Source organism: Leptonychotes weddellii, chromosome 6 (assembly GCF_054177405.1).
Source record: "Leptonychotes weddellii isolate Sample4059 chromosome 6, ASM5417740v2, whole genome shotgun sequence".
In the NCBI taxonomy this organism is placed as follows: Eukaryota; Metazoa; Chordata; class Mammalia; order Carnivora; family Phocidae; genus Leptonychotes; species Leptonychotes weddellii.
The window spans coordinates 25,202,266-25,217,116 of NC_138374.1; the positions used below are offsets into that span (position 1 = coordinate 25,202,266).

At 36.7% G+C, this 14,851-nt stretch overlaps 1 protein-coding gene and 1 long non-coding RNA gene across 4 annotated transcripts in view; both read right to left on the reverse strand.

The window, feature by feature from the left end:
- SLF2 (SMC5/6 complex localization factor 2) overlaps positions 1-14,851 on the reverse strand; it is a 45,609-nt gene that overhangs the window by 16,006 nt on the left and 14,752 nt on the right. For all 3 annotated transcript variants that reach the window (XM_081823633.1, XM_081823632.1, XM_081823634.1), the window contains 6 exons: positions 13,416-13,538; positions 12,736-12,903; positions 11,636-11,738; positions 6,736-6,811; positions 5,789-5,930; positions 103-205 (listed from right to left, as the gene is read on the reverse strand). In XM_081823633.1, the coding sequence (XP_081679759.1) occupies positions 103-205; positions 5,789-5,930; positions 6,736-6,811; positions 11,636-11,738; positions 12,736-12,903; positions 13,416-13,538 (715 nt within the window). The remainder of the gene's footprint in view (positions 1-102; positions 206-5,788; positions 5,931-6,735; positions 6,812-11,635; positions 11,739-12,735; positions 12,904-13,415; positions 13,539-14,851) is intronic.
- On the reverse strand, positions 1,835-2,862 carry LOC145722154 (uncharacterized). Its single transcript, XR_014146213.1, has 2 exons — positions 2,283-2,862; positions 1,835-2,070 (listed from the first exon to the last, which is right to left on the reverse strand). It is a non-coding gene; the product is annotated as an uncharacterized LOC145722154 (long non-coding RNA).

Below are 14,851 nucleotides of genomic sequence, written 5' to 3' on the forward strand. Positions count from 1 at the left end.
AAATCACCTGGTAAAACACTAGTGATTTTGTTTTAAAACCACTAACCACAAAACTAAATGGTTCCAGTACTGTGCTAAAGACATAAAAGAGTTTTTCCCTACCTTAACCACATTTAAAATGTTGGTTTCAGGAAGAGTTGAAAAAATTGGCTTACAAGATGAATCTTCACTTCCTTCCCCCCCCAATGTCATCTGTGTTTCAGAACTATTGAAAAGTGAATAAAGCAATGTGAAATTAGGCACAAAATAATTATTTTAAGATCGAACAACAAAAAAGTTTTGTTGAGGCATAATTTACATATAATAAAAGGAATATACCCATTTTATGTTTTGATAAATATATATAGTAGTATAGCCACCAACAGAATAAAGAAGTAGTAGAACATTTCCATTACCCACAAAAGTCCCTTCATGCCAGATCCAAGTCACTTTGCTATCTCCCACTTCAGGTAAACACTAATCTGATACTTATTTCTATGCATTAGTTTTCCGTTGAACAGCTACTTTTTATAAGGCACTATCCTCATTGTTCTTGGTGTCAGAGAACTATGTAGAAGGTGGCTCTGACTACAAAAGAACTCATAATAAAGGTCTCATGAATAGACAGCAATATAAAGAAACAATTCTAAGCACCGCAGTTTTGGTTGAGGTAATCAGTGAAGGTTCGTGGAGGACGAGACACATGAATTTGGCCTTCAAAAGGTACTTTCTTATTTAATTTTTTGAATAATAATACCTTCATATGGTTAAAAAACTCAAAAGGTATCAAGGAACAGTACTGCTGTGAAGAACTGTCCTCAGTCTAGGCCTTTTGCCATCCATTTCCCCTCCAGTCACTACTAGTTTTAATCCTTCCTTCCACAAGCATTTTATGTATATACAAATAAGTATGTATTCATTTATTTGCCCCCCCTTAATGTAAATGGCAGCACACTATATACTCTGTTGTGTACCTCTCTTTTTTTCACTTAATATATCTTATACTTCCATAACTATATATGAAAAGCTTTCTTAGCTTTTCAAGTCCCTGCTTAGTAGTCCGGTGCCTTCCTAGCTGTAAACCTCAGGCAAACTACTTAACCTTTCTGTGCCTGACTCACCTGTAAAATGGAATGAGAATACTATCTAACAGTTGTAGTGACCATTAAATGAAGTGCTACATTTTAAGCCCTTAGAACTGTGCCTGGCATATAGTAAGCAATATGTAACTATTAGTGGTTGTGATGATGATGATTAACGTACCGTGATTTAGTAATCTGTTCCATACAGATAAGACTGTCTTGCTCTTATTTTTTTTTTTAAAGATTTTATTTATTAGAGAGAGCAAGAGTGAGAGAGAGCACAAGTGGGGGTGTGGGTTTGAGGGAAAAGCAGATTCCCTGCTGAGCAGGGAGTCCCATGTGGGGTTCGATCCCAGGATCCCAAGATCATGACCTGAGCTGAAGGCGGATGCTTAACAGACTGAGCCACCCAGACCCCCTGAATGTCTTGCTCTTAGAAATAGCGCTTCAACGAGAGAGACAGGTAATATTTTAGGGAGCTGACACTGAGGATGGAGGTGAGGGATCACTATGAGGAAGAGCCAATGCAATGATGACTAATATGGAGGAACAGCAAGCAGATCAATTTGGTTAAAACAAAAGGGACAGCAAAACAGAAAATAGGTCAAATTGTAGAGTCTTCAATACAAGGTGTAAAAAGGCTTGAGAACAGAGGAGAAAGAAGTTCAAGGCTATGTTTCATAAAAGGAATCCTCCAACAGTGAAAGGAATAAATATCTTGGAGGTAGAAAGCCCCTGGGGAAAAGGAGATTTTTTTTTTTTTTTTGCCAGGGTAGGCATGAAAAGAGGATCTGAATTAGACTAACACGGGTAACAAAAAAGGAAAGAACAGCTGTGACATGAGCAGAGGAACTAGAACACAGGGATGTGAGAATTGATGGAATGCAGAAGAGAAAGAGGTTAGTTGTGACTCAGATTTTAAGTCTGTACATCTAACAATAATGGTCAAGAAAAGAACTGTTCGACTATCCTTTAGTATCATACTCTCCCTATCTGAATATTTAAGAGCCTTCAGGGCGCCTGGGTGGCTCAGTTGGTTAAGCGACTGCCTTCGGCTCAGGTCATGATCCTGGAGTCCCAGGATCGAGTCCCGCATCGGGCTCCCTGCTCGGCAGGGAGCCTGCTTCTCCCTCTGACCCTCCTCCTTCTCACGCTCTCTGTCTCTCATTGTCTCTCTCTCAAATAAATAAATAAAATCTTAAAAAAAAAAAAAAAAAGAGCCTTCAAACATTTCACACACACCAACAGAAGTGGTTAAGTTGCATGTGAGTCTTAGTGAGAAGAATGAGTTGTGGTCATATCTCAATAGGATTCAGTCTGTACTCATGTTGCTTAAACAGGCATTTCATCATGGTTCACTCATTCCTTCACGAGCTCCTCCTTGCTTTCCTGTGCTCACCAATGCCTACCACTGCACAACAACAGTGACTACAGCCATCACCTCCCTGCTGTAATCACCAAACCTAACTGATGCCAACTCTTTAACTGGTAAGTTACCAATAAAAAAACCCATTTTGCTGAATATTATCTGCATGTATTATGCCTTAATGCATCCATTATATATCTTTATTTCACTATTTCCACTACAGTACCTGCTTGCAACAGTGAAGAAAAATTCAAATCTGTTGCATACAACATACATGACCACATGTTACTGAATTCATGAAGTGTTAAATTAATAAAATAACTGGTATTTTAACTTTTTAAATATAGGTGGTTTGAGTATTTTAACAATGTTTGGGGGAAATGGTTGGGTTTTTTGGATGGGCTGGGAAAGCATTATTTTCCCTATTTAAAGTGATAGAACTTTTTCAAGTCCCTGCTTAGTAGTCCGGTTTTCAGTCTTTATCTGAAAATTTGCTATCCAACATATTTTTAGATACAGATTATATCTGAGCAACAAGGGATCCTGTATGGAGTGGAAAGAGAACTAGAGAGGTAAGAGTTTGGCTTTGGATATAGCAATAACAAGAATTTACCTTTTTTCTCAGAAGTGAAGATGAGTATATTCTCATATTTAAGAACCAGTTTTATTTCTGTGATCAGTTTATTCCTTTGTCCATTTTTCTAATAGGTTATTATCTTTTTATTAATTTGAAACTAAATCTTTACCTGTAACCACAGTTGTTTCATTCATACATATATGCATGAATATGAAAAATTCATATAAATATATATCTCCCTCCCACTCCCTTTTGAAGCTTTTCTTTTGACTTTGTGTATAGTGATTACTGTCATGGCAAAGTGTTTTTAATGTTTTAAAATTTGACCAAATAAGTTAATTTTCCTTTATACGGCTTTTGGGTGTTAGTTCATACACAAAATCATTTTCCCCTTTTCTAGGATTATAAATACCTGCTGGTTTCTTCTGTTACTTTTTTTTTTAAAGATTTTATTTATTTATTTGACAGAGACAGAGATAGCGAGAGCAGGAACACAAGCCCCGGGAGTGGGAGAGGGAGAGCAAGCTTCCCGCCAAGGAGGGAACCCGATGTGGGACTCGGTCCCAGGACCGTGGGATCATGACCTGAGCTGAAGGCAGACGCTTAACGACTGAGCCACCCAGGCGCTCTCTTCTGTTACTTTTATGGTTTTACTGTATACATTTAAATCTTCGATCTATCAGTTTGAGGTATGGATGCAAAATTTTTTTGCAGATGGCTATCCAGTTTTCCAGATAGTGGATAATACCAGATACTTAATAGCCTACTCTTTCATTTATGGAAATAGCTTTTTAGCATTTACTAAGTATCTATAGGTATTTGGTTCTATTTTGGACTTCTTTTGTTCCACTGACAGAACTTTGCATGTTATACTTGTCCCATACTATTATCTGCTAAGGCCAGTCCTGCCTCCTAACTCTTCTTTCTCAAAGCTTTTCTAGATATTATTTTTTTCCATATAACTTTACAGAATCACTAGTATAGTATCAACTCTCTCCTTCCCCACAAAATATCCCATTGGCATTTCTTATTCAAATGTCATTATGTTTATGGTTTAACTTCAGGAGCTCTAATCTATTTATATTATAATGTTGAATTTTCCTATCTGAAAGCATGGTATGCTCTTCCATTTATTTACGTCTTCTATTTTGTTTCTATACACACACTCACACACACTCTCTCTCTTCTATTTAAGTTTATTCCTAGGTATTTCATATATTTTTCTTGCTGTTGTAAATGAAGTCTTTTCTTCCAGTTTATCTTTTTTTTTTCTAAGATTTTATTTAAAAAAAAATTTTTTTTTAAAGATTTTATTTATTTATTTGACAGAGAGAGACAGCTGGAGAGGGAACACAAGCAGGGGGAGAGGGAGAAGCAGGCTTCCTGCTGAGCAGGGAGCCCGATGTGGGGCTCGATTCCAGGACCCTGGGATCGTGACCTGAGCCGAAGGCAGATGCCTAACAACTGAGCCACCCAGGCGCCCCTTATTTTTAAAAATTTTTAATGTAATCTCTGCCCCTAAGGTGGGGCTCGAGTTCATGACTCTGAGATCAAGAATCACATGCTCTACCAACTGAGCCAGCCAGGCACCCCCCAGCTTATCTTTTAAACTAGCTACAGCTCATATATCTAAAGGTTACTAATTTCTCTTTTTAAACTTTGTACCCTGGAATCCATACCAACTTCTCTCTTTTTTAAAGATTTATTTGATTTATTTTAGAGAGAGGGAGAGAGAGAGACAGCGAGCGAGCAGGTGAGTGGGAGGAGGGGCAGAGGGAGGAGGATAGAGAGAGAAAATCTTAAGCAGACTCCCTGCTGAGTGCAGAGCCTGACGTGGAGCTTGATCCCAGCACCCTGAGATCATGGCCTCAGGCAAAACCAAGAGTTGGCCACCCAACCAACTGAGCCACCCAGGTGCCCCACCCCCCCTTTTAAGTAGGCTCCATGCCTAATGTGGGGCTTGAACTCACAACCCTGAGATCAAGAGTCACATGCTCTACTGAATGAGACAGCCAGGTGACCCATACTAGTTTCTCTTACTTGTTTCTTTTATTTGTTATAGCTTTTCAGCCGACTTAGGCTTCTTTGCATACATTAACACACTTCTTCTGAAAATAATGAAACTTTTACCAACTCATTTCCAGTTTTTATATCTCTTATTTTTTTCTCTTACCTAATTGCTTTGGCCAGTATTGCCAACAGAATAATGTCAAATAATGTCAAATACTTATATAATTGCTTTGGCCAGTATCACCAACAAATAATGTCAAATAAGCAAATAATGTCAAATAACAGAATAATATCAAATAACAAATAATGTCAAATAATGTCAGTTTCATTAAAAAAAATTTAAAAATTTTAAATGTTTCTATATCCTCCCTTTTTTTTTTTTTAAAGACTTTATTTATTTGACAGAGACTGAGACACAGCTAGAGAGGGAACACAAGCAGGGGGAGTGGGAGAGGGAGAAGCAGGCCCCTCTTGGAGCAGGGAGCCCGATGTGGGGCTCGATCCCAGGACTCTGGGATCATGACCCGAGCCGAAGGCAGATGCCCAATGACTGACCACCCAGGTGCCCCTATATCCTCCCTGTTCAACTTGATGATGACTTTCATATTAAGACAGATGTTAGGAATGTATCTAATTCAAGATCCATTTCAACTTTGAGAGATTTAAAAAAACCAAGAATGGGTACTCAAATTATCAAATGAGTATTAACTCTTATCCTATTACAAATTATTTAAAAGAATGTTTTTGGGAGTTAATTATGAAAATAAAACTTACACTAGATTGTCTTCATTAAAGTCTGGCTGAAGATTCTCCAGAGGAAACAAAGATCTGAAATCAATTCCCATATTGAAAAACACAGCTGCTATATCAGATAACGATGGGATCCAGGGCCAAACTGGTGAATCACTGAAGGTATCTAGTTAACAGAAGAAAATATTTTATCCCAAATCCCAGGTTCACAAACACAGTTGCAAGGTGACAGTCTGCATGTGAAATATGGATTATCATGACGATTTTAAAGAAATGACATCTGGTAATGATATGTTAATGATATAGTTATTTAGAATGATCATGTAGGAATTACAGATTTTCAAGTAAATGAAGGAAATGACATTTATTAAAGTATCTGAGAGTGATGATGAATAAAAGAGTGTAACTCAAAAAGTAACACACTTTGAAAAGACTGAAAATAACAATGGTAAAATACCAACTACTCCTAACACAGAAAGACTTTACCATCTTCAGTGCCCATATAGTCTCAATCCCCAAAACAAGTGAAAGGTGTAAATCACAATGCTTGTTTTATTATAAGGGATCTCAAAGGTGAGAAAACAATTGTTACATTTTTGTAGTACTTTCAGTCTCCTCAGTGCACAATCAATACAATACTTGTTCACCAAGAAGCCAGTTAAAGTTAATTGGCTAAATAAATAACAAACTTGCAACTATTTCCATTTACCCAGAACAGTAACCCATGAGTTGGTAAATATTAGGTTAGGGCTGTCACTTGTAAGGTCTTATACCGTTTTTCTCAATGCAAATAGAAAAATGCAGATACTCATTTTTGATTGGAGTTTCATGTCATTAAAGATTTTAGATCACAAAAAATAATTTTTTATTCTATATTTCTGAATATCCTAAATGTTTAGCAACACAAAAGAGACTGTGTAAATAGCAACCAATAATTCACACAGCTAATCAGAGTAAATTCATATACTCACCATTCCTAATCGTTATTTCCATCAATGTACTTAAAATCTGCACGGACACAATACAGTCTGTATGAACCGACATCATCTGCCAAAGCAGGTAAGAGTATTAAAAAAGAAAGAAAATGAGCATTTACTATTTGCCAGGCATATATAAAGGTATTTTATGTGTATTTTCTTTAAAATGTATTTTATATGCATTTCATTTTAATACTTACAATAACCTTTTGAAGTGGTCATACATTACACATGAGCAGACAGGCTCAGAGAGATTAAAATACTCTACCTAATGTAATACATGAGGAGTTGGAACTTATAATTCAGGTCTAATTCTAAAATCAGGGCCCTTTCCATTCTAACATGCTGACTGTTTTTACAACTTTCGTTTATATTAGACAAATATTTACATTTGAAAACTATCAAAAAATGCCTTTCTAGTTCATTTGTGCGATGAAATTCAAAAACCATAAAGGAAAAGGCTGCTAGTTGATCACAGGCAAAAATCAAACCACAAACTAATAAAAATATTTGAAAAGATACAAATAAGCAAAATAATGTATCAATATACTATTTATTTACTTATTTATTTATTTTTTAAGATTTTATTTATTTGTCAGGGAGAGAGAGAGCAAGCACAAGCAAGGAGTGGCAGGCAGAGACAGAAGCAGGCTCCCAGCTAAGCAGGGAGCCTGATGCAGAACTCGATCCCAGGACTCTGGGATCATGACCTAAGCCAAAGGCAGACGCCCAATGGACTGAGCCACCCAGGCATCCCTATCAATATACTTTTTAAAAGATGTTCAATATCACTAGTAATCAAAGAAATGCAAAGAGAAGTGACAAACTGTCATTAGCATGTCAAAAGAAGCTTGACTTTGGGCAGCTGGGTGGCTCAGTTGGTTAAGCATCTGCCTTCGGCTCATGCCCTGATCCCAGGGTCCTGGGATGGAGCCCTGCATCGAGCTCCCTGCTCAGCAAGGAGCCTGCTTCTCCCTCTCCCCCCGACCCCCGCCACTCGTGCTTGCTCTCTCTGAAATAAATAAAATCTTAAAAAAAAAAAAAAAAGAGAAGCTTGACTTTAAGATTGTTAACGATCAAGAACATTGATAATGCCAGTGTTCATAAGAGTACTAGGAAAGAGGTAGCATGCCCAGTATTAAGTATAATTTGGTAAAATTTAAAAAGTAATTTGGTAATATTTATGCAAAGTTATTGTCCTTATATTTTGATCTAGTTAGCCTTTTTACATAAAGAAATTTATATGCATAGGCATATAATATAATTTTACAAAACCATTTTTTGGGAAAATATTCTCAAGTTTAAAAAAACATTAAAAAAAAACATTTTAAAGAATCATGACAGGGGCACCTGGGTGGTGATTCAGTTGGTTAAGCATCCAACTCTTGATTTTGGCTCAGGTCATGATCTCAGGGCTATGAGATCAAACCCTGTGTCAGGTTCCCGCTCAGCAGGGAGTCTGCTGGAGATTCTCCCTCTCCCCCTGCTTGCGTTTGCATGCACGCTCTCTCTAATAAATAAAACTTTGAAAAAAAAAGAATCATATGACGTACTGAAGGTAATTTTAAAGTGGTTTAGCAGGGGAAAACATTTCTCTTTCCCTTTTGGAGCTGTAGATTATGATTACAGTAAATTTAAATCTAAAATGTAAGGGAGATTAACCCAAACTCTGGTTTCAATCAGGCATATTTGTGTCATTGTATGTTTGTATTTGCATCATTTGTATATTTGTGCCATTTTCAAAATCAACCTGTGTCAAAAAAGTCTGTTATAATGTTTGTGCTATGTTTTGCCACTAGGGGGAAGCACCATCCAAAGGCATGTTGGAAACCGGACAAGTTTTGGTAACAATCTTTTTTGGGTAATAATAATTCTAAGGTGGGCAACCCAGTACTTGGAGATAATTAAATAAATGTGTAAAGAGGTGCAAATAACAATCTGATGTCTATCAACTGAGAATGGGTTAAATAAATCACAGTATAACACTACAAAAGAATTATATAAAGCCATTAAAAAGGATGACAACATATCTATACTGACATGAAAACACTCAATAATTTGTTATCTGAAATAAACAAATCATAAAACAGCACATATTCTTTTTTTTTTTTAAATATTTTTATTTATTTATTTGACAGAGAGAGACACAGCGAGAGAGGGAACACAAGCAGGGAGAGTGGGAGAGGGAGAAGCAGGCCTCCCGCGGAGCAGGAAGCCCGACGCGGGGCTCGATCCCAGGACCCCGGGACCACGACCCGAGCCGAAGGCAGACGCCCAACCGACTGAGCCACCCAGGCGCCCCAAAACAGCACATATTCTGTTTACATTGTCATACAGCAATCTATGTACATGCAGAGAACAATCTAGAAAACACTAAAATTTAACAGCCCCTGGAAACTGGGATGGCATTAAGCCTTTTTAAAAAATCTTTCCATTTTACTTGAACTTTTCACAATTGAATTGCCTTTGCAAAAGTTTTTAAAAAGTAGTAAAGTGTCTTTCTAGTTTTACACTCATAAAATCAGGAAAATGCAAACATTTTAATTACATTTTAACAATTAACCTACAAAAATGTTAGGACCATAGATTTCATTCCTTTTTTATGGTTGAATAATATTCCATTGTACATGTGCGCATGTCTACATGTACATCTCTTTTATCCACTCATCTATCGATGGACACTTGGGCTGCTTCCATAATTTGGTTATTGTAAATAATGCTGCAATAAACACTGGGGTGTGTATATATCTGAATTAGTGTTTTTGTATTCTTTGGGTAAGAAGGGTTAAAAAAAAAAAATTAGAACCACAGCATTAAAATAAATTCTGACATACTTTCTAAAAAAGAAAAATAGTCATAAGTTGGTATACCTCTCCATCATGAAAAATGGACTTGGAATTGAAAAGGAGAGATGAGACAAAGTGTTTTACACAGAAAAAGTGATTAGAATGATTATTAGTTTAGTTTTTCAAATAATAAATATGTAGAGTGTAGAAACCACTTATACAAAGGTATGCTTATATGTTATAATCAGGGTTTTAAAGGCTATAATGAGGACCCACATCAACAAGATAAAAATTAACACAGATAAAAATGGAAAGTCTTACTTGTAAGTTTAAGAAAAGATATATTGCATAGTTGGAGAATAACAAAGCCCTGGCATGACAATAGATGAAGTTTTGAATTGCAGTAACAGAAATATGTCAGTGGGTAGAAGGGAAAGAGTCGCACTGGAAACTGCTGCTTATAAAGACCTTATCTGGAGCATATGTCCATTTATGGGGGAAACACTTTAGGAGCTAATGGTCATTCAGAAAGATGATCAGTAAAGGAACTAGGTATTTAGTGACTGGAGAAAGTTTAGTGCTGGGGGGAGATGAGGGTCATGACAGCTGTTTTAAAATAAATGAAGGACTGTTAGATGAAGCATATTCTGGGAAGCTCCAGAAAAGATAATTAGTACTACTATACAAAAACTACAGGGAGGCAAGTTTTGATTTAATTAGGACTCTTGAAAAAAAATTTACTGGGGTCAAAGTACTGAGCTCCTAATCACTGGAAGTAAATGCTCCTGCCCCACAGTCTGCACTGCCTGCTATTTTCTCTGCCTAGAATGGTCTTTTAACATATAGTGGCACAGCTCACTCCATTACTTTCTTGTCTTCTCTTTACTCAGACCTCACCTTACCAGTAAGGCCCTCATCATTAATTATCTTATATACATATTCAAAAAAGCAAGCTTTTTTCCCCCACCCTGATACTTCTCTGTGTCTACTGTAGCCTACTATTTCTTCCTAGCACTTACCATCTGACACAATAGATCTCTAAATAGGCATTTACACACACACCCATTTACTATCTCCTCTATAGTACTAGAATGTGGCTTTCATGAGATCAGAAATGTAGATTTTTGGGGCACCTGGGTGGCTCAGTCGTTAAGCATCTGCCTTTGGCTCAGGTCATGATCCCAGGGTCCTGGGATTGAGCCCCGCATCGGGCTCCCTCCTCTGCGGGAAGCCTGCTTCTCCCTCTCCCACTCCCCCGCTTGTGTTCCCTCTCTCGCTGTGTCTCTGTCAAATAAATAAATAAAATCTTAAAAAAAAAAAAAAGAAATGTAGATTTTTTCATTGCTGTTCTCTTCAGTACCTGGCCACAGCTGGCACTCAAAAAATGCCAGCTATACGAAAAAAATGAATAAAAGGCTATATTGGAATATCTAGTTCCTGCCAAATATGAGATTGTTTGAAATGCTATCTTAAAGCCTAGAATAGAAACTCCTTATGTTTTTCCCACTTCTCACTTCATACAACAGTCATGTTTTAATAGTCATATTTTTTGATACCACTGATATTTCTAAAGTTACCATGCAGATAATATAAAAATTTAGATAATTAAGTGGATTTAAGAATTAAACATTATTGGGGAAAAGAAACATTTGGTTGCAGATATATATATATCTGCATACACACACACACACACAAATGGGAAAATATTGGTATACAAGTCAAATCCTAAAAATACATATGCAAGAATCTCCATAAAAATGGGAGAAAAAAATATTTTAAAAAACCCCCACTAAACCCCCTCCCTTCCCAAAAAAACAGGTAACGTAAGAATGAGAAGAACTCTCCTAAAACTAACCATGATAATGATTTACCAGTGGGATGAAATGTCTTAGGCACAATTAACATTACTATCCCGCACATGATCTGCATTAGCATTTCCTTTATAATCTCTTCACATGGACTCTTTTTGCCTCATTTTAACCCACTGAAATCATGGCTTTGATGTGCTATTTTTTTCCTCTAGTAATGTGCAAATATGATATTTTAACTTTGTTTTTGACTAGGAAATGCAGTAGGAGACAACTATACTCCCCAAACATTTCTCTTACCCGAAACAGCCACTTTAACACAGGTACGGGACACTGGACATAGTGATAAGCAGAGGTAAGAAAGCCTTGTGTTGTCAAAAAAATCTGATCTGTTTTTCCTGATCTGAAAAAATAAAGTGAAATCAATGACTGTTACTTTCATAGTAAGAAACTTCTACCACCACATCTGACATAATCAGGGAAATGAGCTAGCACACCATCCTCAGTCCTTAGAGGTGGACTCTACTCCAATATGGATGGGTTACTCATAAAGGAAATTCAAGTGATGGCCTAAAGCTGATCCAGTCTGTTAGCCTGTTTCCAGATTTATCTGGTGGATAAATTTACATTAGCTGGCAGTGTCGAGAAAGCTCCTATTAAGTCTCAGGGCATTGTCTGCTTTTGTCAGCTTGGGTTTGTACTTCCATAAAACTCAGCACCAGAATTAATGTGATCTCTCTGCATCTGAGATAATCATGCACTGAGAGAAATTAGACCAATTTGGGCACTGTGGTATAGACTGCTAGTTGCCCATCCCAACATCTATTCTTGCCTTTCCTCTTGGCAACTGAACCCTGACTTTTAGCTGGGTACACTGGCTCTGCCTAAAATAAAAACCATTTCCCAGCCTTCCTTGTAACTAGGCGTGGTCATGTTGACTAAGTTCTATCCAACTAACCGTAAGTAGAAATGTGTGGGATTTCTGGGAATTTTAATGTAAAGGGCTGGAGTACCAGTAGCACCTGAAGCAACCAGGTGCTTAAGATGGTGAAGAAAGATTATATGGTGAAACACCAGCCCTGGACTTCCTACCTCTGAACTTCTTTCACATAAGAAAGACATATACTTCTTATTTTAAGCCCCTATTATTTTGACAGTTGCTGTTATTATATGCTGATCTTAATCCTAACTAATAAAGGCATGTAATACGCCAAGTAACTATCTTACACTGCTTCCTATAATTAAATAATAAACACAAAAAGCAATAGTAATAAGAAGGATTAGAAAACTGGATAGGTTATAATAGAAATTAACCTTTTAGAAGGTTATGTCAGTTAGAAATCTTTTAGAGTAATTTTTATATAGGAAAAAGCAAAATGTTTTTCTATTTTTCTACTTACTTAAGAATAAGCTTTTCTACAGCGCTCTGTCCTATAAAACCAGAGTCTCTTAAATCCAAGGTATACTGATTGAAAATTTTTCCGGAATTGAGGAAATTAAATATTTCTTCACCTGGGTGATGATCAGGAATAGCATCAATTGTAACTGAAAATTTCTTTAGAAATTCCCTGGAATAAAAAAAGTTATTGAATATCAAATAGTTATATTGCATATGGTTTTGTGTTTAAAGGTTGGGTGCAAAGAAAACTTTTCTTAAGACCAATGTTAACCCCAGATAAGAAGACTAGCATGAGAACATGTGTTTTGTTCCTCCCACTTTTTGCTAGTAGTTAGTCCAAAGCCACTAAATGGGTCTGTGTGAAAAGAAACAATAACCAGGAGGAAAAAGATGTAACTTGGCCTTAACATTTGTCCTTCAAATCCATCATATATGGATTAGAAAACCATCATAGATTACTCATAAAGTATATTAACCATTAATGGTTCCTTTATTTCACAAGAACAAAATTAAAAAATATAAACTTAATAGGGTATACATTATGAAAAATGCTATACCTGTGCTCTTCTAAGAGGCCATCCTACTCATAAAGTATATAACCATCAATGGTTCATTTATTTCACAAGAACAAAATTTAAAAATATAAACTTAATAGGGTATACATTATGAAAAATGCTATACCTATGCTCTTCTAAGAGGCCATCCTCATCATCTGTACTGTCTTGATCTCCAATTCTGATGGGGGATTTAATACCTCGGCCCTGCCTTATGTCTTCCTGTAGCTGCTTCTGCAGTTCATCTAGCCTGAGAATTAAAAGAAATGTTACAGAAAATGGTTTACTCTAAAAATAATCTTTAGTTTAGGTCTAAAAGCAGCACCAAAAACCAAAACACCCCCCCCAAAACCCAACCTCTTATTAATAAGTACCTTGTTATATGGCAAACTTTGATGCACTACAGGTCAAATTATGTCTTCCCAAACATCATGATGTATAACAGACTTTTACCCAGCTACCGGTATGATATTAGAATAGTGTTCCTTCACATAGAAGACTTGAATATTTCTTTATAGCTAGGACTTCAAGAATGATACCCAATCATTTAGAGAAAGGGGAAGGAAAAATGGCAAAGAATAATTTGATTATCCCCTTGAATCTTTAATGCTCATTTGACTTCCAGTAGACCAACAAACTGATGTTAATTAGTCTTTCTAGCACCAGGTAGTCATTATCATTGTCATCATCATTATCATCACAATACCTAACACTGAGCCCTTACTATGGGACAGGCACTGTACTGAGAACTTTACGTATTAAATCTTTCAACCCTCACAAGAACCCCATGTAGTAGTTTATTATTACCCATTTTACACATGAGGAAACAAACATTAGGAATGCTAACTTGCTCAAGCTCACAATGCAAGGAGCTGGGATTCAAAGCCAGAGAGTCTAGCTCTGCAGTCCTTGCTTATACTGCTTGCCAAGATTAAGTTATTTTAACCAAGGTCCTTATTCCTAGCTCCAGCCCCACAGTAGATGAGTATAATACAACAGTAAGTGACTGGTAAATGTACTGCTCTACCAGTACAGAAAAGAGTCAATCATCAGATCAAACTAGCATCTCTGCCTCTGGTCTGTGCAGTGCTCATTTCAAACAAACAACTTCAGATCTGACATTACAAATCATATGAATTCATGAAACGTTTAAAGAATTTTACAATAGAGACAATTTCTCTAAATTTAGAAAGGGGAACACTTCTATTGTATTTCCTATGGTTAGCTAACTCATCTATCAAGTTTGAGACACATATATACCAACTTCACGTCAGTTGAGCCTTTTTTTTTTTAAAGATTTTATTATTTTTTTATCTTATTTTTAAGATTTTATTATTTATTTGAGGTGGAGAGAGGGGACTCCCTGCTGAGCGGGGAGCCCAACATGGGGCCTGATCCAATCCCAAGACCCCGAGATCATGACCTAAGCCAAAGTCAGACGCTTAACCAACTAAGCCACCCAGGCGCCCCAAGTCAGTTGAGCTTTTAGTGAAGTTCTGTGAGCTAGTTTTGAGGATTTTCCTTAAATGAGGAAGATATTTTTCCCCTCATTAGCAAAAGTAG